The sequence below is a fragment of the Aphelocoma coerulescens genome, chromosome 18, assembly GCF_041296385.1.
Source record: "Aphelocoma coerulescens isolate FSJ_1873_10779 chromosome 18, UR_Acoe_1.0, whole genome shotgun sequence".
Classification (NCBI taxonomy): Eukaryota; Metazoa; Chordata; class Aves; order Passeriformes; family Corvidae; genus Aphelocoma; species Aphelocoma coerulescens.
Genome location: NC_091031.1, coordinates 4895927 through 4920517, shown reverse-complemented (window position 1 = coordinate 4920517; position 24591 = coordinate 4895927). Strand labels below are relative to the sequence as shown.

Sequence of the window (24591 nt, the reverse complement as noted above, 5' to 3'; positions counted from 1 at the left end):
TGTGGACAACAACTGCCAGTACACTATAAAGTCCTGCATGTCCCTGATTGCCATCTCTTGGTGTCCCCTCCAAACCTGCTCACAGGCACACAGGTGTTCACAGCTGTTACACAGAACTCATGGCTTTCAATTCCCATTGGAAGATATTTCCTTGGCTTACAAGACCATGCATGAGAGAAAGAAAGATATTAAGTCAAATTCATCAATGTGAAAGAGAATGTAATGTATAAAAATTTAACAATATTTTCTTAGAACATTGGGATAATATTTGTATTTACAAAATTCTTCTATTGAAGAGCTGGCTCAGAGATGCTGGCAGGCACACAGCAGGTCTCAGCTTTGACATGAAGTGAACAAAAAAGTTTAACACCTCTTCCTTGGACTCCAGATTACTATGGAGCAAAAGTAATTGTGAAAGCTCTAAGGCAATACATGAGTGGAAGTTGTTGTGATGGAGAAAAAAAATCCAAGCAAAATCAAATGTATTCAATGTGACACACAGAAAGATGAGGGTCAATCTTGTCTCCTTAAAGCTTTTCCTTAGGTTACACTGGTGATGCTGGGATGTCAGTGACAGCCAGGGCACCAATTATTCACTTCTTAGAAGCTGAAGCTACATGTGGTAAGAAATTTAGAAATTACAACACCCTTGAATGTTGGCTGATGATTCAAATCCCTTCTTGGGCTTTTGAGACCACTTGCAAAATTCCCATCTGTTCTGAGCATTAAGACTGTGTAGTGCTGGTTCAAGCTTGCCTCGGAGCAAAACAGCTTTATCTTGTCTGAGTTTGCAGCAAGTAAGGAAATTGTCTGCTGCTGTGTATCACTAAGTTAATGAAAACACCATCAAAGGGTTGCATTTGAGCATCTTTCTAAATGTTGTCTTTTGAAAGGAATGTAATGGGCACTGACTGAAATTTAGTACTGTGGTTCAAGAAACACAGGGGTTTTTATGAGACACTAACTGAAATTTAAGAGCTGGTTTTGGTTTGCTTCTTTTTGCCATTTCAGAAAGTTCTAAATTACAAAATGCTGGTCGCAAGCAATCGGTTTCCAGAAGCCTGAAGCACCTTTTCCATTCATCAAACAAGTTTGTGAAGACTCTGAAAAGGTTTGTCATTCCTTCTATGTTCAAGACATTCTGAATTTCAGCAGCTGTTGTTCTGTATTAGAGAAAAGCACCTTAGCAATGTGTGTGAATATGCCACTACTGATGAGACAGCAATTGGGAAGAATGAACTGATAAAATCACAGATGTGTAAGACTGGTGCAGCTGACAGGAAAATAATGCTCCAGCTCCTACTGAAATCAATAGAATTTTTTCCATGTTACTTTTGGAAATGGATTCAAATTGTAACAGAGTGAAATATTCTGTGCAAGCCCAAAGTGCATCTACTGAGCTGTTTGAAAGCACCGCCTCTGTTGCTCCTCATTAATGAAACTAAAACATTTATTCATTCATAATATCAATCACAGAGCTCAGATAGCATTTGAATAGTCCCCTGGCAACAAGCCCCACACAGAGAACTCTCTGACATCCTCAGCTGGGTTTGCAGCCCACTGTAACCCAACCCTCAGCCCTGACAATTTGGTTTAGCAAATGGAAGTTGCTTATTCTGGATTATTTCTTCGTTCATTGCCAGGCGTGTTCAGTTTGCTTTTTCTTCTTTGTATTTTGGTAAGAGTTTAATTCTTTCAGAAGAGCTCTCCAGAGTCTTTAAATTCCCTGCAGTAACTACTTAACATATGTAACTAATTGCGGTGGTAAATATTGAAAGGAATGATCTCTATAAATAGGTTTGCAGATATGTTCGCCAAATTACACTCAAGTATACCAATGTAAATCCATAATAATCCACCTGATTTCAATCGAGTTACCTCAGACTTGCTCTGAAGTAAAGGAGGGCAGAACTAAGCATGTTAATGATAAGTTTTAGTAAAATTTCTGATTTCTAAAGGGCATAAAGCCTCCATTGTGTACTGTGTATTCTGGCAAAATTCTCACTAAAACTGATGTCCATGCCTTGCACAGATCCATAATCTCTTAGATTCATGTAGTCTCACATCATCTAAAGTGATAAACTTCCCATATATTTTTCAGAACTCACTGACTGAAGTTGCACCTATGTTACACAGAACTTTAGACAAGATGATTTACTTTGTCTCCTCAGAACTTAACATCTATGATTCTTTGACTAAATTTGGCATGGATGTGAACAGACATGAAAGGTGTTTGATAGTATTTCCTTCTCTCTTTAGGGGACTCTACTTATCTGTTATACTTTTTCACAAAGACAATTTGTTAGTTACCAATGAAGATCAAATCCCAATTGTGGAAATCGATGACTCTCACACTAGTTCAGTTATGCAGGATTTCCTGTGGTTCACAAAGGTAATGGGAGTCTAATTTCATCTATTGCTTCTGCGAATTTGTTGCTAGCAATGCATAGGTTTTGCTCATCACTCTGAATGTATGAAATTATGTCATTAAAAAGCTGAATGATTAAGTGCTTTATCACTTAATTTATCATTTGAATTTATCATGTTAAATGCAATTTCCACAAACCATTCATGTGGATTAAATCCTGACTGGGCCACTGACAGTGACACAATTAACTCTTAATGTATGATCCTATATGAGTGACTTTTATGTGGGTACGTAAAGGTTTTAGGGACATTTAGAGCAAGAGCCTAAAGAAATAACGAGGGGTTTTAACTTTGGTATTGTGGTTGTGCCATCGCTGAAGTTGTCTTCACATTACTTTTTTTATACCACAAAGAACAGTAAATCAGTTTTGCACAATAGTCCAAAATCAACTGAAACAGGTTCCTGATGTTTACAGAACACCTTCTGTGTCTGAGTCAGTATCTGCATCATGTTTATCCAGGCAGCTGATTGCCATCTGCAGAAACACAAAATGTGCAATATCTACTGATTTTTCCAAGTCCAAAATGCATTTTAATATCATTTCTGCTTTTGCAAATGCTGAGAACAAGAACTGGTTGAAGTGGATCTGTTTTTGCAGTTGTCTTGCATGTGGGATGACATCAGGTGGCTGAGGCAGAACATGGCTGTGTCCGTGTCCTCATCCACAGCACTCCAGGCCAGGCAGAAGATGCTTTCCGCAGCAGCACAGCTACAGGTGGGTCCCATGGCATATTTCTGGCTCTTAGCTCAGTGACTTTCCAGTCTCCAAGGGACAGAGCTGCCCACTGTCCCTTGGACTGTTCTTTGGAGCAGCATTCTCATCTCCAGTGAAATGAAGCACTGAGCCTCTCCTGCCAGGAGGGAAGGATTTACGTTAAAAGTAAAGAGAAGGCATAACAAAGGAAAGAAACAATAGAAAGAAAGAACAAAAGAAACAGACAAAGAAACAAACAGATATGAATCAGTAAATAATGACTACAGAGAAGCCAGTGAGTTTGCAGATTGGGAATGCAAGAGTTATAATCCTAATATTTGCCACTCAAAAGCCTCTCATAGGCCTATTCATTATTAATTATTAATCTATTAATGAAGCATTTAAACTCTGTTCTATTCAGCCTCTGCTACAGATGCAACCTGAGTGGTACTGAACAGGTCACTTAAATCCTTCTGTGTCTCAATTCACTACTTGTTATGCAAATAGAAATTACACTTTCTCCAGCAGAACATTTCTACCTTTATTGTAAAGCTTTGAAGCTGGGTTTCACAACAACATGAAATCTCTAGATGGCAGGCAGACACTTTCATTAAAATAGCTACTTTTGTGGGAAAATACATTTTCAAAAAGCTGTGTGCATTGTTGTTACCAAAAAAGTATATCCAGGCCTCACTTCTTCTACCTTTTGTTGAGGTCACCAAAGCTTCCCAAAAAATCTGTGGTACACTCATGGCATTACTGAAGATCCTAATTGCTGGGCACTGTGTTGGCCACACGTCATCCCACGGGTTGTGTCAGCACAATAACCTGGTTTGCAGCAGCTGGGAGAGCCACATGCTGTGAGGCCATTATTTACAATGTGCATGTGAGGTTTGTTTCACACCTTTTGGCAGAGCATGCTGTGCAGGAGAGCAGCCTTCCTGGGCAACCACCTGTCTGGACTGATTTCCCCAAAGTGTCCCAAAATATATCAATGCCAGCCTGCTGCACATTTATTGGAGGACCACCTGTGTTAAGCAGCAGCTGCTTGTCAGTCCTTTAAGCTGTCACTAGAGAAAGTTTTAATTATATCTGCTGCATATTCCCCTGGTGCGGTTGGCTCAGCTCAGGTAGCACAAATTCCTTTGGTTAGCTCAGGTCCATCCCCCCTGTGCAGATCCCCTTAACAGATCCTGCACTGGGAGATACCCAACATTCCCAGTGCATTGTGGTTTTCTTTGCTACCAGAGATGCCAAATGTAGAGCTTGAAAAACAGAGACACAGCAAATGTGCCCATGTGGTGTATTTCTCTGCTGAAGTTTTGCCAAATTTATTGCTCTAAATGTCTGTTCTGTTTGCTTGGTCCCTGAAGACCACAGGGATTGTCACCCAACTGCCAACCTCTAATGGTGTGTGGCCTAATGGGATCCACCAGTGGAAGGATCTCAATAAAGTTTATATGGTTGAATACTTTTTATTGAGGCAGTTAATAGACTGACTCCACAGGAATTTAGGACAGGATGGAAAAGATCAGTGATAACGCAGCTGCTCAGGGACTAGATCAGTAGATTCAGAGACAATAGGGACTGCAACTTTGCCTGTTGTTACCCTAGACAACTAAAGCAAACAAAGCACAAGTGATGGGGTAACAAGCTAAGCATACACAAAACTTTTTTAGGGTATGAATCGATCCCATATTGATATTAGTAGGTCCCCCATTCCCTGTGCTGGAATGTCATTCACAACATAGTGACAGTAAAGAACTGTTTGTTTTCATCTGGGCACATTCACATGCTGCAGTGATAATATGACAATTAGATGGCTAAGGACAACTGCCAGGATATGCCCCAGCTGGAGACACAGGGATTAGCACAAAATGTGCACTCAAGACCCCCAGAGTTAGGCAGAGAAGGAGACAAACCCCAAAAGGCAGAACAGTTAAAAAAGGCAGAGGAGAGGTGCTATGTAGACACCAACAGTCTGAACTGGAAGGGGATGTACAAAGATAAAATAGACAAGTTATGCCACCCAAACCCAGTCACTGTGCTGAATACTAAGATTTTATAAACATTTTTATAATATTAAAGTTGATAAGTAAATATTGCCTGCTAAGTACAGATAATTAATTTCAGGATAATCTATCAGTTTACATCATTAAGTTAATGTACAGCACTTCTGTAAAGATACAATGTGCTTCATTGTGAATTCAAGTTTTCATTTTAAATTACCCTTCTCCCTATCCAGCTTACTGTAGATGTCTTGAAAAATCACAAAGTAATGAGCATATTTTAAATGTTAGGCATTTTTCTTTAAGACATCTGGGAATCTCTTCAGTGGCTGGTCACTGGATTGAGTGTGTTTGCACCTATAAGCAGATGCCTTACTGTGTGAGGAAAGGGATTTTAACCAAAATATGTATTTTATGTGGAGTCTTGTAAAATTACTTTTCTTTAATCCTCACATATTTTCCTGGAGAGCTTTTCCCCTGTAGTTCTGTTAGTTTCTGGCTGTTTTGTCTAGCACATTCTTGGTATTTGAAGTAAAAGGGTCCATGACTCTTCAGATCCTGTGCTTCTTCACAAACACACTCCACAGTTTAGCTCCAGAACTATTTGCATACAGCACAAACCTGAGGGTCTCTTGCTTTTGTTGCTGAAAAGAGTCTGAATAATTTTAAAATGGGGAACAGAGAATGGAGATTATAGTTAATGAACATAGCAAAAAAACATTTAAAGTGTCTGTTATGAATGATTCGGGGAAAGAAGAAGAATTTTATATGATCTCTGACATTTAGTTCTGGGAAGGTTCAGATAAGCACCCAGCTCTTAAGTAAGTTCAAATCAAAGGAATCACCAGCAGACCAACAATGAGTGCTTTCAAAAATTGCATCCTTCATCTTTACATGACTGGGCAAAACTAGGAAGTTTGGCCCAAATAAGTTAATTTCTTTGCAGTAAATAAGTCTTTTACAAAGGCATTGGGTTGTAATAGTCTTTCTGATGTTCTCCATTAAACATTGGACTAAACACTACTGGACCAAATGCATCAGAGGATCCACAAGTCAATCCACAAACACAACCTAAAGAAAAACTTTTCCTTTTGCCACTAAATGATATGACTGTAAGGCAAGGGTTTGAGAAACACAGTGTGTCTCATTTTTAGTGAAGTCAGTGGGACTGATGTCAATGAGCACCAAGTTACATATCAAACAACACTCTTCTGATATGTGATAAATAACTTTCATTTTATATTTGTTTTCTAGAATTTGCTGGGAACTCACAATTTAGGCAGAGTTTTTTATGAGCCAATCAAGGATCGACATGGCAATATGGTGATAGTTACTGTAAGAGAAGTGGAGAGTCTGTACTCATTTTTTAATGGCAAATGGATGCAGGTATCCAAACTACAGAGCCAGAGGAAATCCCTTTCAACTCCAGAGGAGCCAACAGCATTAGACATCTTGCTTATAACAATCCAGGTAGTGCTTTGCTTCTCTTACTGTGTGTTATTTGCTTTTGTAAAGCCTGTGCCAGAGTCCTGATTTTTGGAAGGGTCTCGTAGAATTTTAGGCCTTAGTCCAGTGCCCAATAAAATTAATGGCAAGGCTCTCATTGAGAGTAAAGACTTATATTACTTCCAGTGGGTCTGGGATCACATCCTTAATATGCAAAATATCCATGAGATTCTAAAGAAATTACTTCAAAGTCCTAGCAGAGAATAGTTGTTTCTATCAATTTCGGGAAACCAGGCTATGGAATTCTGTAGCAAGGGATATAAAAAGCTTTAAAATTCTCTGGGATGTTCTTAAGCACCTCTACAGACACTTAAAATTTCTACACTCCGTAAGATTTTTCCATCCAACCCTGAAAACTAAATCTAGGTTTTAAACTTTACTGTTCTACTTAATAAACTTGTTCTGTGGGATTCAGGGTTCCTTGGAGCCTGGTACAGTCACTAAAGAATTCTTTACTGACCATAACCCTCCTTTAATTTCTACATCACATGCTCCTAGACCTGCAATTAGAAAAATGCCAAGGTAAGGATTGATCTCAGAAGCTGCTTGGCACACTCAGCTCAGCTACCATCACTGAGAGATGTGGGGGTTCAGCCCTTCAAGAATTATCTCTGAACTCATATTAAACAGAGACAGTTCATGTTAAGATGTCTTCTGTAGGTAACAGCAGCCAATCTCCCTAGAACTCTTGCACAGTTACCCAAAATACAAGATAAGTCATTGTCTTAGTCCCTTCTTTAGCACCATACATGAGATGATGGCTGCTGTGGTTAATTTTTGAATTAGAGGCACTTCTTCGGCAGAGACTCTGCTTTTCATACCAGGAAGTGACAGGCAATCAAAATATATGTTACCAGGTTTTAGGAATGTGAAAAAATTTCCAAAAGACAATAAAACTTACCTGATCTATGCTAGATTTAATGTATTACAGTGAGTTAAAGGTGCAGAAAATTGTCAATCTGGGCAAAAGTTTTATACTAGGAAAAGCAAAATACAGGCCTGATCAGATTTCCACAGAGATCCTAGTGGAAAAAATGTTCCCCTAATGGTTTACACATTCCTATCTAATGCCCACCCTTTCTTCTATTACTTGTTTAATCATTGAGTGGGTATTTTGTTCATGAAGTGCTTGTGAAAATGAGGGTCTAATTGCACTGGTCAGAGCCAAGCATAGCACTGGCAGATAATTTGATGGTTTCAAGAGTAAAGGCATAGGGCCAGGTGTCTTAATCCTCACCCACTGCAGAAGCACACATTTCTCAGGATGGATGGCAGCAGACATCATTTTTCAGGTAGTTTTGGAGGACTGCTATACATAGCTCTAAAAATGTCTCCTGGTCTCAGGAAATTCACCATCAATACTAATTTCTTCTAAGCTCTATTTGTTGATAAAGATATTTGTTGATAAAGATATTTGTTCAGAAAACACTGCCACTAATTCAATTTTGCAAACTACCAAACCCGGTGCTGACAGAGATCTTCCTGTTGACAGCAGGTGATACAGAGCAGGTTTTGGAGAGATGTAGGCTAGGATTTCCTTGGGGACAGTCCTGGCTCCTGCAGCCCCTCTCTCCCAGCTCTTCCCCAGTGCTGCTCTGCTCCCTCTGTGTAGCCACGAACCAAACATGAACCAGGGAACTGCTCAGCTGAAAAACAACTGCTCCTTTTCCCAAGTTGTTTTTCAGAGGAATCAGTTCCCTGACCCAGCTCACCACTGAAATGATCAGACAGGAGGCAGAGGTGGGGGTTATTTAAGCCAGTTTAAACACCACAGTTGCAGAAGATTGAAACCTCAGGTTGTCAGAGCCAATTCCTGCATGACATGGAGACCTTAGAGATCCTGTGTATGGCTTTAAGTGAGAAGTTGTCCAAGTGCACCCAAACTACCAGAGATTATTCATATACTTAAGCATGTGCTTAAATGCTCTTTGAATTTAAATTTTTGAATTTGAGGGCTGTAAAAACTTTTGTTGCTTTTTGCTCCCAAACTCTTTTGCTTATATGGAAAAAATATGAGATTTTTATGTAGGACTGTTTCCCTTAAAACAGGACATACTTTCCTATCACAAACGAAGTCAGCAGCGCCTCCCTCCCGGCTTGTATCTGGGTTACCTTAAACTCTGCAGTTCTGTGGACCAGATCAAAGTGCTTGTGTTGCAGAAGCTGCCCAATGTCCTGTGTCACGTCAAAATCCGAGACAACAGCAACGTCTCCAAGTAAGTGAATATATAGATATGGTTACACACACACACACACACACACAGACAGAGAGAACAGTTGTTTTAAGTTTGAAACAATTGATCAAGCGTTAAGGCCAAGGCAATTCTGCTGTTGCAAAATTGTAGGTGGCAGCAAGGTTTGGCTCTGGTGTGTGGCAGAAGGGTTTGGCTCCAGTGTGTGCCATCCCAGAGATCTGTGCTGAGCTAAACAGGTGCACCTGAGTTTTCCCAGCAGTCTGAAGGCCTATCCAGAACATGTGGATAGGGGCCCATTGGTTTCTAAGGATGGTATTCCATGATTATTCCAGCTCTGCACAGGGGTAATGACCTGTTCAGAAGATCATAGCCTGCAGCCCTGGCACAGCCTTCAGTGGATTCAGTGCCACACTTTCCATCGATTTTCGCTGACTATGGGCTGTTGGTGTGGGGGATTTTTCTGTTTATTCTCTTGTGTGATATCTTTGATTTGTCACCCTAAACCACAGCAAACACATAGCAATTGGAAACTATATTTATAAATGCAACCAGACAGCAAACTCCTGTGCTCTGGGAAAGCCATTTTCCCCTTGTCCACTGCTTCCCTTATCCATTGGCAAGGGCACTCTTTGTACTGCCTGGTCCTTGCCTAGTGGGCAACACATTTTATTGACCTTTTTCTGGAGCTTTTTGATCCCATATCATTTCATCAACCAGCTGAGAATTTTGCATGAGGAAAAAGGAACTGGATATCTACATAGATAACAAGGATATCCAGAATGTAGTAGTGAATACTAACAACAATGTTGGAAGGAATATAAAGCCTAAGGCTTCAGAGTTTATAGCAAACCCTGACTCTTGAAGTTTAAGATCAGATCTTTATTTAGGAACAGATTATACCACAACTATTACTTGTCTTGTAGTGAGGTTTCCTGTACATTCTTTTTTTTAATGTTTGATGCTGGCTGCTGTTCAAGACTGAATACTGGGCAGGGTGAATTAGGGATTGGATCCAGAACTCTGATTCCCATGTTTATCAGGTCTCAAATAGAGATGTGTGGAGGAAAGCAGGAATTTCTTTGGCTGCAGTGAGTGGAAGATAGTCCTTCACAGAGATCAAACTTCCTGCTAATTGTAGCAATTTCCAATGCATGTTTTTTAAAATACTGTGGTAGATAGGGAATGAAGAATGTGAAAGAGAAAATCTGAAGTGAAAAGCCTTTCTGAAATATTTCAAAGGTAGTTGGACTTCCAGAGGAATGTTCAGCCTGATGTACACATGCTAGAAAAAGAAAACTTTTCAAAGTTAGAGTTCAATCAAGATTGCACAAGTTTAGATTGTTTTGGTATATGAGGATTAAACGATCAACAGATCCCAAATGCACATACACCAAATTCCTGCTTGGGCACTGAGCTGTTGTTATATATCTAATTTTAACTTGACTCAACATACAGAGATGAGTGGGAATGGATCCAAACACTTTCTGGCTCAGAATCTGTGGAAAGTATGGATCAGACTTCAGACTGCCCTACTCAATTGTTCTTGTATGAGCTCCAGACAGCAGTGAAAGCTCTCCTCAAACAGATCAATCTACCTCTGCATCAGGTATTTGCCTTTGTGGGATTTCTCACCTTTTTAAAACCCCATTCTTAAGAACACAACAAAAAGCTACAAACTGTGTCACTCATAAGTAGGGATTTGATGTCCGGGTTGCAAGAAAAACAAAGCAGAGAAGTTTTGTATTCCATTATTCTAAGGGGGAACATGTTCAGTAAAACAGTTCTTGTCCTGGACATGTGAACATTCAAGGATTAGGACACAAATTTCAACTACCTGCTATTTTTGCATCTTTTAGCTTATTTTTGCAATTTCAGGCAGGTGCAAATAAACTCTTTTGCATGAAAGCAGTAGTTTTGAGCACCTTTACCAAGCTGACAAAGAAAAAGAGGCATTTTTCCAGGCAAGCACAGCAAGTGACTGTCTTTTGGGAGGCTTCGAGTGAGGATGTAGGAAAGGCCTGGTAATGACAGGAACAGCATTTTGCTGTTCTTTTGCACACAGATGAATGTACCCCTTCTAAAACATACAGTCCCAGACCTCCAGATTGCTGTGAGTGAGGAGAGGTGTCTGGCTTCTGGCTTTACATTTAGGTACAAGAAATGCATATGTGAATAAATAAAGTCAAGGAGAATAATCTATGATGTGAGAGATCCATGAAAAAATAAGCTAAGAAGTTTGTTTCTTGTTTACATTGATTCCATTTTATTTTGGTCTGCAAGAGTAAAGAGGTCTTAAAGCAGAAGTAAATCATCTTTATATTCACTTCAAGGTCTGTTTGTGCAGCTAGAAAGATGTGGCCTTAAAATAAATTAAACTGGTTCTACATTTCTTGATTTTGAAAGGTTTAAGCTTTGCTTTTAAAAAGGAATCCATCAGTGCTGCACCTTCTAGCCTGAGAAGAGCCAAGTAAGACTCAAGTAAATCCAAAATTAAGACAGATGGTGTGCTGCCTTGTGGTCAGTTACTCTAATTCAATAGGGCTCTGTACAGGTCTCTACGTTACTGCATTTGCTTGGAGGTTATAGCTTTTGTGCAACTGTTTTTTTTCTTTTAGAGTTAAGGACTAAAATATTGAAATCACTGTGCAATATGTTCCTGAGGCTGCAGCTCAGCCAAGCATCTGAGCTCATCTGTTGTGCCTGAGAGATAGACATCAACATGACCTTACAGTTAAACACAGATGCAAATGGTCTGATGGCTCAGGACCAAACTTTTATGTTAATGAATTGAATTTTTAATTCCACAGATTTACTAATGTATTTTTATTATTTTTGTGGTGACCAGGAGCAGGGACAGTGGCACTGGGACACAGCCAGGGCAGAAGGCAGTGCTTGCTGCACACAGCAGCTCTGAGCAGCCTCAGGCCACTCCTGCCTGGGCCATTTTCTCTTGCTGCAGCACTTGTTAAACCTTTTCAGTGCTGTGTTGAGGGAGAGCTGCATATTTCTCTTAACCAACCCTAAATTGAATCTTAAAGGTTTTTAATTGAATCCATTTTCATGTTTTCACATAATTATGCAATCATAATCTTGAAAAGCACATGGCATGTGATCATTTTCTGCCTAATAAGAAACATAAATGTTGTTTTCAGGGGGGTTGTGCCTGTGTGTGTTGTTTTAATGTGGAACATTGCAGCTTTAAATCTTTATTTTATGTAGTGACATGAACCCACCTTTAGCCACCACCACCCCCCGCCCCAAATATTTACGTTTTATAAAAATTCCGAGCTTGATGTTGTGCAAATTTTCTTTAATGTTTTATATCATTTGGGGTGTTGTTTATATAAGTGCCATGTTGTAATTCTCTCCTATTCCTTCCCCCGCGCGTGTCCCTGTACAGGCTAAGCACTTCCGTCTGTACACACAGGAGGTGTTGGAACTGGGTCACAATGTCTCCTTTCTTCTCCTGCTCCCCGCCTCAGACGACGTCTGCACTGCCCCAGGACAGAATAATCCTTACACCCCACACTCAGGATTTCTTAACCTCCCTCTTCAGATGTTTGAACTCGGTATAGTAGCTTGCTTCACCTAGAAATATTAACCCAGTCTCCTTATAATAAAATCACAAAGTTGTATCTGTTTTCCCCCTTGTCCCAGTGGAGAGTCAATAAATCACATGATGGCTTTGGCAACAACACTCCCTATAACGGTGTACAAGTTACAGAGGGAGCAGGGCGGTTAAAGCATATACTGTAGCCATCGTTATTGAAATGCAAAGCAGAGAGCAAGGCCCACAGTTATCCACTATATGTCTATAAGCTTCTTTGCAAGATGATGTTCTTTAAAACACAGAACCAAGAGAAATTACATACGACACAGCAAGGCTGGAGTGCAAGAGGAGATGCAAAAAACATCTCTCTAAGTTGTCACAAGGATAATTGCTGGTTTTGTAATAGGGATTTTTGCAGATCCTGATTGCAGATGGTCCTACTCAAGGTCTGACTCCTTCACAGCTTTGTGAAAGATCTGAATAGATTTTCCCACATGACAGACATCTTGTTCCCTTTGATACCTGGAAAAATGCTGGAGACTGTTCTATTGCTATGGTGCAGCAAAAGCCTGTTATGAAAAATGCCAAAGCACAGGACTTGAATCTCTTTCTTTGGGGAGCACATCTTGCGCTGTAGCAGATTCAGCTCTCTTCTTCCACTCCACTGCATTGCATTGCTGACTGGGTAAGAATTCCCCAAAACAGAGTTTTCCAGCTGTTTCACAGAAGGCATAAGATGCTTTAGCTTCAAGGTCCTCTATTTCTTATTTCTTCTTCTTTGGTCCACAGAGAAAAGAAAAGGTTCCACATAAAAGCAGCTCATAAAGACTTAATAGTTCTTTTTAGAGAGAATATTAAAGTGTGGGGGCTGCTGAGCCTTACACATCAGTCTGCTCTGTTTCCTTTTAGCCTGTAAAACTGGGGATCTTTCTTTCCTCTGCCTTGGAGAAGAGAGAAAGGTATGTGCCAAAACTGATCGAGTCAGTACACCAGGAGCCACTGTAGGAAAGGTCTCTAGTGGCAACTCTGTCCCTGTTGATGTCCCTCCCAGGTGTTTATGTGACACCATTACCTTCCTATCTCCTGTCTATCAGTGCCAAGTGCTGTTCAAATCACTTATGTAGGAGATTAGATATTAATGGAGTGTCTTGCCTTGCCTGTGTATCTGCAGTCACAACTCATCCATGACCTACCATCACCCAGCAACACAAATTTCATTTGGATCAGGCAGGAATACAGCACTGTATTTATGCCACATCAGCCACAGCACACTGTGGTGCCTATGACAGCTCTGGGGGTTTCTGCTGGCTGTGGGAGGACAGATGCCATCTGAGCTGCCATACAATTATGAGTGGAACAGCCACACAATACATGGTGTAGTCTGCCAAGGAAAAGTTACCCCTTCAAACGAAAGCTAATGTAATTGAATGAGAAGAGTTAGCACAGTGCTTTGGGTCACATGGCCACGGCTGCAGTGCCCTAAAGCCAGATTTTTATCTTCTGATGTGCCACCCTGAAGCCACCAATTGGCCTCTGAGTACAGAGCGCATCATTTCTCCTGGTGAGAGGGGCCTGCTGCCTTGCTATGCAAATTAATGCGTGAAGCATATTAATCTCTGACGCAATTAATCTCCTCACTAGAGGTTGGGCAGACTATTTGATTCTCATTAGGTGGGACACAGGCCAGGGCCAGGAGTGCCTCTCATTTCAGGGACACAGCCTGCATGGGTCTGACAAATCAATAGAGCCTGCATGGGATGGTGTGGCATCGGTAAACATGCAACAGAGCCATCTCCCAAAAGGCATTCCAGGTGCAGCCCTCTCTGTTCAGGGATGTTGGTGCAGTGGGGAAGCAGTTCATGGTAGGGAAAACAGTATGGAGAGCTGAATTTCACTTTTGAGTATTTTTTTAAGTAAGCAATCCTCTGGCCAAAGGCAGATGACATTTCAATATGACTTATTATATATGTATCCCTGATGTTCTATAAAGTGACTGTGATTCACATCTCAAATATTAGAAGCTTCCATTCCCCATTAACTGGTGGCTACCAACTATATAATTGCATAACCACAAAAGACTATGTTGAAGTAACATTTGTTAAAGTAACATTAAAGGGTCTGACTTAAAACCACAAAGGCTCAAAACTTCAGCACTGGAGCCGAAACCGCGGCTGTAATTCACTCAAGAGTCCACCACATATGGCATATGTACTGTAAGACCACACACTATTCACACTGGATCCCTGCAATATCTAGGCATTGCTGAAACCAGAAGGTAGAATTCATTCTTTCACTTTTTTGTGAGATTTCTATGTTCAGATTAGGCCTTTATTGTTAATACTAACAATGTTTCTGTGATTGGATCTCTTAGTTCAACAAATTCTTCTCAGTCATGTTGTTTGTGAGGGATAAGTAGACATGGGACTTTTCTCTCTTTTTTTAATATTTGCAATGAGAATAATATGTGCATTTTACACTTGGAACACCCTGAAAAATGCCATGCCCCAGTCCAGAAGAGCAGCGGCAGTAAATCCAACTGGCACTCACTGCTCTAACAAGATCATGCTGTATGTTTGCATTTACTGCAGCACCAATGAATGGGGAAGTATTTCTGAAAACTTGTTCTCCCTCAGCAAGTTTCAGTATGTCTGCACTGCCATTTGGAGAGGTAACTGCTCAGTTTTGCCTGAGCAGCAGCAGGTTCTGGAATAATGTAGCTTTAACACACCAGGTGAATTAACATTTGCAAAGTTCCATGGCACTGTAGCTGTTCTGTCGTTTGTTACCTCTGGTACAGCCTGAATAGTTCTGTGCTGCTGCAAAGTCAAATTCCTCAAAACAAGAGGTCATATCTGAACTTTCTGTGTTACCCTTCTGCAGGAGAGTTCAGAGAATGATGTGTGGTAACACCTAAACCAGTTTTAATTGTTTCTCCCAAACTGTGATATCACTGCAAGGCTTTTCCTGCTGAGTCATTTACATTGAAGTTCCTGATTTAAACCAGCTTAGCCCCAGAGAAAGTTATCAGCCTTCAAAATGATCCTTTCTTTCTGAAACAGTCAATTAAAAAAAAAAAAAAAAGTTTCATTTTCCAGTCATGTTACTACTTTCTTGATAAAAGAAATGATAAGCTATAAAAGCCGCAGAAACAGCCTTTCTGATTAAAACTATCAAGGGCAAGACAGCCTCTGGAGCTGCATACTAAGGACCTGATTATCCCTTCACTTAGATATAATTAGAAATGACTCTTTTGAAATCAGTGAAGTTAGAGAATAAATACAGTGTAAATGAGAGGAGAACTGAAGCCTGTATTATTTATTTTTAGCTTAAAGAAACCCATCCAGAGTTAGTTACTATATTTAATAAAATTTGTGTTCTGAAAGCTAAGGATTACATATTTCATAACCAGTATGTAAGAATTTTCCTTTGCATTTGGTCTTTTCACAGTTCATTTTTGCTGTTACAAGGAAAAATTTATAAGCCTGTATTGCCGCCTTTCTGCTGTCATAGAGCTGGACTCTCTGAAAACCCAGCAATCCCTGAGGGAAGCAATTTCAGACAGTGAAGTCGCTGCAGCCAAACAAAGACACCAGCAAGTTATAAACTACATACAGGTAATAGTCTGTTTCTGACTATTCCAAGGAGATTTTAAGGTGGCTTTCTTAAAAATTGCATGGGGCTGTAATTTGAAATCTAAATGGAGAATTATTCACAGACATCATAAAAAGAGCAGTTGTATCAAAAGTGCAATTCTGTTTTTATGAAATTCAAACCCAGAACATGCTTTCCTTAGTTGTTGCTTTTATAGAAGGATTTTTATGGGTAAAATCAAATGACAGTTATACTAGACTGTTATAAAGAAATGTGTCAGTCTGCTTGTAAAACTCCCTCCCATCTAACCTGAGGTAAGCTAGCACCATGTCTGGGCATTCATTTGTATAAGAGTTTTTCTTTGTCTGTATGAACTGGGGACATTTTTCACTGTGATAATGTGGCAATTTAAAAAATTTAAATGAAAATTCAGACTAGATTGTGGAGACAATCTCCACCAACAATATCCCACTCAGGAACACAGCTCTGCATTTCATATGTCAAGCTGGCCCCAAAAGCAGCTGTGAGCATGGCCAGCACCATGCAGTGGCACTGCTTCAGTCCCCCAGTGCAGGAGGATCACCACTGTTACCATACTTGTCTAATTTGCTCATTCTCTGTCTTTCATCCTGATTTTCCTGTATTGTTCCCAAATCAAGACTTTACCTACTCAACTCAGGGCTCTTTGAACTACATCCCATTGTGCACCATAGCAAAGCCTGTCCTTTTGCAAACCATTTTGGTAATTGGTTATTTATAGATAAAGCTCATGACTTTTGCAGAGTATATCTATGGGTATGGTTGACCTGTCTTTCTACAAGAGAGGTGCAAATAACTTTGCGGCTCTAGATTCTTAATATTCAAGCTATCTTCTGTTGGAATAGGAGCCAAGACAACCATTTGTCCCTTTGACAAGATGCTTGACCATCTATAGTTATGAACGAGAGGACAATATTTCTATTTCTCTTTGTTCTGCATTCAGACCCCCTTTGCCTTGTGCAGGAGTTTTTGGCAACCTGTAGCACGGCAGAGAGGGAAGAGCCATTGTACTTTCACTCTCAATCCCCTCCCATTCTCACACTCAGAAAATCTAGCTTTCTTGCAGTGTGCAGGAAAAATTGGAGAAATTTTATCCTTCACATCAAACCCAAGCATTTGTATATTCATATGCAGGTACTGTATAGACAGTTCTGTGTTCCTCTTCTCCAAAGTGTTTGAGCCACATATCTACACTGGGAAAATATGGGAGAACATTTTAAACTTCAGTGTTTTGTGCTGAATTATTGTGACAGTGTATTAGGCTTGTGAGGTTTCCTCTTAAATGAAAAACATCTGTATTCCACCTATTGGCAAAAATATCTCAGCCCACCACATACCGCAATCTTCAGTGGTGACCACGAAACCGCAAGAGCATTTGTGTGATCCCAGATCTAAGACAGTGTTGAAGTCACTACACAAACCAAACATTGTAAAGAGCAAGGGAGTCTATATAAATGCAGTTCTGAAAAGGAGTCAGAGGGCAACTGAAAATAAAAAATAATTTTAAAAAAAAAGGGAAGAAGAAAAAAAACCCAACCAACCAGAATATAAGGTACTTGGGAGTCTTTGCCAGAATGTTACAGAGAAAGGAATCTGTAGACACTGAAACTAAAACTGAAGTTAAGCTGTAATTGATATCATTTAGTGCTTCAAATGTTCCTAAATTGTGAAAGAACCACAGTTCATTACAATGTCCTGCAGAACAGCATCAGGGGGAAAACCAACAGGATTTGCATTTTAATAAACTGCATGCAGGATGGTTGTTGTTTGGGGTTGAGAGGGAGGATCACAGAAAAGATGTATAAAATCTCTAAAATCAAACAGGTGAGATGTTTGCTAACTGGAATTAGTTTCATGGAGCTATACTGAAGTCTTGAAATTATGCAGGATTACGAATTAATCTCTGAACCATTTGTTATTCTTATTGATATATATTCTTAGCTCAAATTAACTCGGTGGCAAGGCCTGCACTGACATCACTGGAGTCAGGATTTCATCTTTACATTAAAATGGCCATACTAGGTCAAAACTAAGAAGCAGCTATCCAGCTATACTATCTCCAACACCGCTTATCAGGAGCTACCCCAGCAAATCTGGCATCTACAGTATCCCTTGGGAGTAAATTTCACACTTTGAATATGCATTTTGTGAAGTATCTCCAGCTAAGAGAAGCTGTCTTTGAATATCAGTCTGCAGGCTCTCTGATCCCTCTGTCACTCTCTGATCCCTCTGTCACTCCCCTATTTGACAATTGTCACTGCACAGAGTACCCCTCACTTTTGCCTCTCCATTACTGACCCAGAACTCTCACTCCATTCTTACAGAATGTAGCTTGTGTAACTGCAAAGCAGCTTCCCACAAACACTGCAATATTAATAGGAAGGCTCACTTGAAATTCAGAACCTTCTGTAGGGAAAGTATGAGGGAAGTTCTAGAAAGGATACTGCAGCAGGAGGGTATTTACTCACAGCTACTGTCATTTGATGGTTGCAACATTTGCTCAGCCATCAAAGATCTTGAGTGGCTTGAAGATGATGTTAAAAGATGTTGAAAGTGTTCCACTATCAAAAGACTCTTCAGACCCACATTAAACAGCATTTTTCCTCTCTGCAGAGATACTTAAAGCTACATCCTGCTATTGATTTAGGCACTTGTCTCTTATTGCCATCAACAGGCATGTGTTAGAACTGCTGTTGTGTAGATTTATAGTTTTAAAATGTACGCAGACTAAAATGGTTAGGGAGAAACTGCAGTTTGGCTCATAGCTGTGCTTCTGCCCTCCATTTATGTATCAACACGTGCATGTTCTTTGTTAAAAACTAGGTCTGACCTCAGCAATTGCTTTGACTTGGGTTTGCAAAGATGCTCCAGAAGTCTCACTTTTATTCCAGTACAGTATCAAACCAACTTCCAGGTGTGCTACAAACTGATCAAATTTTTACTCATTCAAAATACAATTTTCATTTTCTTTCCATGTCAGACTTCAGGTCTGGATTCACCCCTGCTAACTACACATTCTTAATTGAGGTACCTCTTAACCAAAATCAGTTCAGACCACCTCAATCTGAATGTTCTTTCAGGGGATCCTGCTGCTCTCTCTTGGCAGGGACTACAGACTTACTTGGGCTCTTGAAAAAAGTACACACTTAGGTAGAATTAATACTCAGACTTAACCATATTTTGTCCTTATTTTTTCCTCCACAGCAAATTGATGAGATCTGGAGGGACGTGAGATGGATCACAGAAGCACTGCAGTATGCAAGATACAAGCAGCCAGCAGCAGGCCTGCCCATAAAGAAGTTTGTGGATCTTTCAGAAGAACACTCTCAAAAGAAAATGAGCTCCACCTCTTCACATCTGGATTGTCTTCCTTCACCTCCCCCTTCCCCTGAGCCTAGAATCCAGAGGAGAAAAGGTGTGAATGGTAAGAGAACTTTTCTTTGTTCACCAAGCACACTCTTAGAACTCACTTCTAATTATAACTGCTCTTGTATATCTTTTTATAAAAGGAGTCAATTTTTTCCCATACCTGCCAAAGTATCTTAACAATCATTTTACCAGTCATTTGCCACTCAGTATCCTGAGATCCTTCTACAATCTTTACAATCATATTTTACTTTCAGATACTCAAAATAACTGTTCATCATCAGCCAACTTTGTCACCTTGCTGTTTCAGATCACTTAATAAACAGGTTGGAAGGGACAAATGCTATCACTGGCTTCTCCATGATGTCCAGAATTCCAGTAAAATCCATCCACGGTGAAAACTGACGGCTTCATTTGTTGCCCACACCAACAATCTGATATTTTATATGGAGGAAGCTTTCTCTTAATCCCAATTACAGCTGCAGAGCCTGTGGTAAAGAAAATTATCAAAAGCTCTTCAGAGCTCTGATGACGGCTGTGTATTAATTGTGCACATGTTCAGAGTTTTATTAGACTGATGAGACATGAGTTGCTAAGCAAAAGTTATTGATCCATTCTCATCAATCATGTATCTATTATTTCTCCCCATAGTTTTCATTAATTTGACAGAATCTAACTTAGATTTTTCCATAGTTTCCATTTGCCACCTTCTGTTTCTCTGGTATTACAGCCATTTTCTTTCCAGGCTTTGAGTGTTCCTCTGCTTTGCAGCAATTATTTCTTATGCCCCTCTTGCTTTGTTTTGATAGAGCAAATTTTAGTGCCAATAGTCCAGTTTAACAGCTGTTTTCACATACCTCTCAGGATTCTCAGTGTTTTAGACAAGCATTTTGAATTACACAAATTACACAAATAAGCACCCACCTCACTGGGAACATTACTGCTTCTCTGCATAGCCAGAAAATTAAACTGATTAAAGAAATGGATCACAACAAATAAAGATGGAGCAAATTAAACAGCAACACCCATCTTGCTAACAGAATAAGGACTTTGGAGGAAAAAATAAACCATCCTGCTGAACTGTCTTTAAGCAACAAGTAAATGAAACAGTAGAAACAAAAGCAACAGATGCTGCATTAAACAACTGCCATGACCGTTACAGTAATAATTATTTGGGTTTTTTTTCAATTTGGCCATTTTATACATTTAAGGAAAATTAATAAATCTCTTCTGATTAGATTTCATGAGGTTAAAAGAAAAGAAACCAGAAAAGGCTGGTGCTTTGCTCCACTTCATTATACAGTAGTGTTCTTTTTCAGCACCCCTCCCTCAGCTATGTTTCCCCTGTATTACAGATCATGAGTGCAGAATAATCCTTAGCTCTGGCACAGTGCAAACTGCAGCATTATCTTATCCTGCACACCCTGGATTCGTTAGTGCTGGGCTCTATGACAATTTACATGAGCTCCAAGTGAACAGTCAGCACTATATAAAATCTATGTTTAATTCCTGGAATCTAAGATAAACTATCTAGGGCAATGGAGCATCAATCTATTCTATCACACATGCCACCATTTATTATATTATTGATCCTGCTGAAGCCAAAAGACAGCAGTGATTTCAGTGCCAGTGTGGGATTTGGTCCAAAAATTTGCATTTGGATTACGTGTGTCTGTTTTGGATTTGAACACTCATAAGGCACCTGATGGCCAAAAGGGCAGTTTTTTATTTATCAATCCTCCATGTTGTGCCTTGAGCCTCATACCACACTTATAATTGCACCCTGCTCACCATTACAGAGATATAAATCTAGAGTAAGTCAACTAACATCTTTAATAAAAACAGAAACTGGATTAGAGATTTTTTTTCTCTCACAAATCTCCATGTCTATGAAATTTAGTGAAAGCAAGATAAAAGAAAACATCATCTCAGAACTTATTCCCAATTCAAATTCAATTTTTTTCCTGTCCTTAACATAATAAATTAATTCTTTCTGGTTTTCCTAATTCTGCCACCACCTGTCTAACACATCTGTAACTCCTCCCTGATAAATCCTCCCTGACTGCCTTTGCCGTCACCTCAGCCCAGGGCAATTCCACAGAGGAAACACACATACATTTCCAGCACTGTAAATTTAAAATTAAGACAAAAACCACATAAATGACAGTTAAGCCATTTCTCTGCTGAACTTTTCTTGTTAGTGTTAACCAGTTTTCCTTGCAGACTCCCAGCCCTGCTCAGATGAAGAAGGCTGCTCCGAGGTGTTCCTCCCAACTGACAGCGACTACGACTCCAGCGATGCATTGAGCCCAAGGGAGTTAGACCTGATTTACTCCTCATCCCAGGACATCTCCCAGCAGGCTGGCAGTGGCCTGAGTGTCAGCGCACCCAATGTGCTCCAAGTCCATGACATGAAGCCCTGCCTGGCACTGAGAGAAGGCTTGACAGAGTGTGGTACCTTGGACACCAGTGCTGAATGTTGCACAGAGCAGATGAGCAGTCTGACAATGTCAGGGCTTACACAGAAAAGCACAGACAAGTCCTCCAGTTCCAAGCAGCCACTGGGCTTTTTAGGGAAAAAAAAGTTGGGCAAACACCAACATTACAACTACTTCAGCCGGCAGCACCGCTGGCTGCGCGTGCACAGTGAGACTCAGTCGGGCTCTCTGTCGGAAGGTGTCTACACCCAGCATCTCATGAGATCTCCAGATTTGTCTCAAGAACCTACCTCCGGTGAGCAGGTGAAGATTCCCATCGAGGGGTCTCAGAGCACTTTCATACCTCATGCATCCAGCCTTCCAGAGGACGGGAAAGGCAAGTATGAGGAACCAAGGCAGGATGTCCATAGGACACATGTGGAGCCTTATGAAACAACATTTGTGGATGAAGAGGGCAAGTCCTGGGCAATGAGCATGGAGTCTGTAGAACACACGGATGTGCACAGTGCTATGCAACAGATCGCAGGTCCAGATGAGCAGTTGGGTTCTGCTGTCCCAGAAGTTTTCAGCAGCACCCTTTAACCCCAGAATCCTCCACTGCTCCCCATCACTCCACATGAGATACGAGCGTTGTGATCATAAGGGCCATACTTTCAAAACCACTGGTAAAAATCCAGCTCCCAAAATGGCAACTCATGCCACTCTAAAGAATCCTAATCTTTGGACCTCATCACCAGATTTCTGGTCTCACAAAGGTATCATTTGTCATGATGTGAGAATTATTATTACTGGCATCTGCAGGTTTGCAGGTACAGTCATAACAGTCACCACATAACAATCTGCAATTGAGTAATCAGGTTTTGCAGGTCTCTTCATTTCCGTGTTTCTCTGAGCATGCAAAATTTTAAGCATGAGTGATTCTGCCTGCAAGTTAGCAGAAGCTGTAAGATCCTTGGTGTCCTTATGTTAGGACTGTGTCCTAAACTTCTATTAACTTGTTTTTCACCATCTCCTGCAATTTTTTCTACTTTTCAGCTTTTCTTGAATGGATTTAGGTTGGATATAGCTGAAACACTAACTGGTCTAGTAACACAGATAACCCAGAGTTTCTAGCCACTTAAATAAGTGAAAATTCTTCCAGTATCTAGAAAATGCAGTCAACACCATCTCTGAATGCTGTCAGAGCCTGACATAATTATCACAATTGTTTTTTTAAGGAGCTTAGATTTCAAAATTTAAGTAGCAAGTTATTTTAAAAGCTTAGGAAATTAACCTTTGAGGTAAAGAGCAGGCAGAATGAGGCCAGGTTCTAGTGGAATAATATGCAGGGTCTATGTGAGATTGAAGCAAAGTTTTTCTTTTCTTCTCCCCACCACACACGAGCCCATTTTGTTGTGTGTTCGCATCACTCTCACACACCCATTGGAAAGAAACACCCCTTCTTTTTTTGTTCCTGAATATTCACCATAAATTCCAGAGGTATTTGATCACCATGTCTGAAGCTGGTATATTCTGGCAATTCAGATTAGTGACGTTTGGGGTGCAGTTTGAATCTAAGATTTTTTTCTTTGGGCCCCAAATAAATACTAATATGATAAGGAGGTTGGCATTTTGCTGTATTGTGTAAAGGCAAATCACAGTGAGTCAGGATTTTGTCCTTTGCAGCTACAATAAGCCTTGGAGCACTACAGAAGATGATCTCAAAAATGAAATCTATATTAATAAGAACCATAACACTGGAGTCACTAAGAAATGAACTAATGTGTAGAGAAACCCCAGCTGTTGCACAAGCTTTAATTTTCTTAAACAGTTCTTGAAGTTTAATTTTATAGGCCACATTCCTGCTGGTTAAATTCCCTCACTCTGTGTTTGTGTAGCCTTCTACCTTTTGGTTTTCCAGCCTCCAGGTGGATACATTCTAAGGCCCCCAATAAAGAGATTTGAGTTAAACAGTTGAGTTTACAAGTCCTTGAGGTAAAGGTAAGGATTTGGGCCCATGATCTGTGGTCCTTATTAAAATAGCACTTCCATAACCCCAGTGCTATTAAAATCCCTGTGAACTCAATCCATAAATTCAAAAATAAATGTTATTCACTATTTTATGCTTGGTCAGTATGTGGAAGCCACGAAGAGTCTTTGCAGTGATAGGAAGGGCAAAAACTTTCTATAAGGGATTTACATTTGTAATTTCTCTTTTCGGGAGTGGAAAGTTAACTTTTTGCACCAAAAATACTCATTCATTACCTGATCCAAAGTGAGGATGGAAAGATTTCCATTCACTCCCACAGGGTTTGGATGAGACCCACAGCAAAAATTCCTGTGGGTGAGAAGATGCAGGGGGAGCAGCAGTGTCAGTGCCCATTTGCAGCTAGAGGGGCACACATTGTATGGAACTGGGGATGAGGAAAGCCTGACTCACCACAGAGCCAAGCAGAGATGTCTGACTGTCACTGAGGGCACTCACAGCTGGTTACTTTAGATTCTGTTTATTAGCAGAAGGCTTTTCACCAGGGAGAGACAAGCAATGTAATGATTCTGTGCAGAACCAAAATAAATGACACAGTTTTTCAGTGTCCAGCACCTCGCCCGGGCTCCCCTAATCTGTTTTGCCTCTAAGGAAAACTGCCATAAAACTATTAAAGGATAAAATAACCATACACTGAGGCCATATGTTTTTGCAGAAAGTGATGAGATAAAACAAGATGTTCCTAAATGAAATCCACGTCACTTTGCTTTGGCTCATCGGGAACAATGAGGGAAAGAAGGAGCAAAATC

The 24591-nt window shown here is 40.2% G+C and overlaps 1 protein-coding gene across 1 annotated transcript in view; it reads left to right on the top strand.

Moving 5' to 3' along the window:
* Positions 1-22398, top strand: part of ANKFN1 (ankyrin repeat and fibronectin type III domain containing 1) — a 58894-nt gene extending 36496 nt beyond the window's left edge. The window contains exons 8-17 of the mRNA XM_069032661.1: positions 1012-1111; positions 2260-2392; positions 3027-3143; positions 6386-6601; positions 8687-8853; positions 10288-10438; positions 12233-12401; positions 15830-15996; positions 19217-19436; positions 21602-22398. Coding sequence (XP_068888762.1) covers positions 1012-1111; positions 2260-2392; positions 3027-3143; positions 6386-6601; positions 8687-8853; positions 10288-10438; positions 12233-12401; positions 15830-15996; positions 19217-19436; positions 21602-22398 — 2237 coding nt within the window. The remainder of the gene's footprint in view (positions 1-1011; positions 1112-2259; positions 2393-3026; positions 3144-6385; positions 6602-8686; positions 8854-10287; positions 10439-12232; positions 12402-15829; positions 15997-19216; positions 19437-21601) is intronic.
* Positions 22399-24591: the final 2193 nt, after the last annotated feature.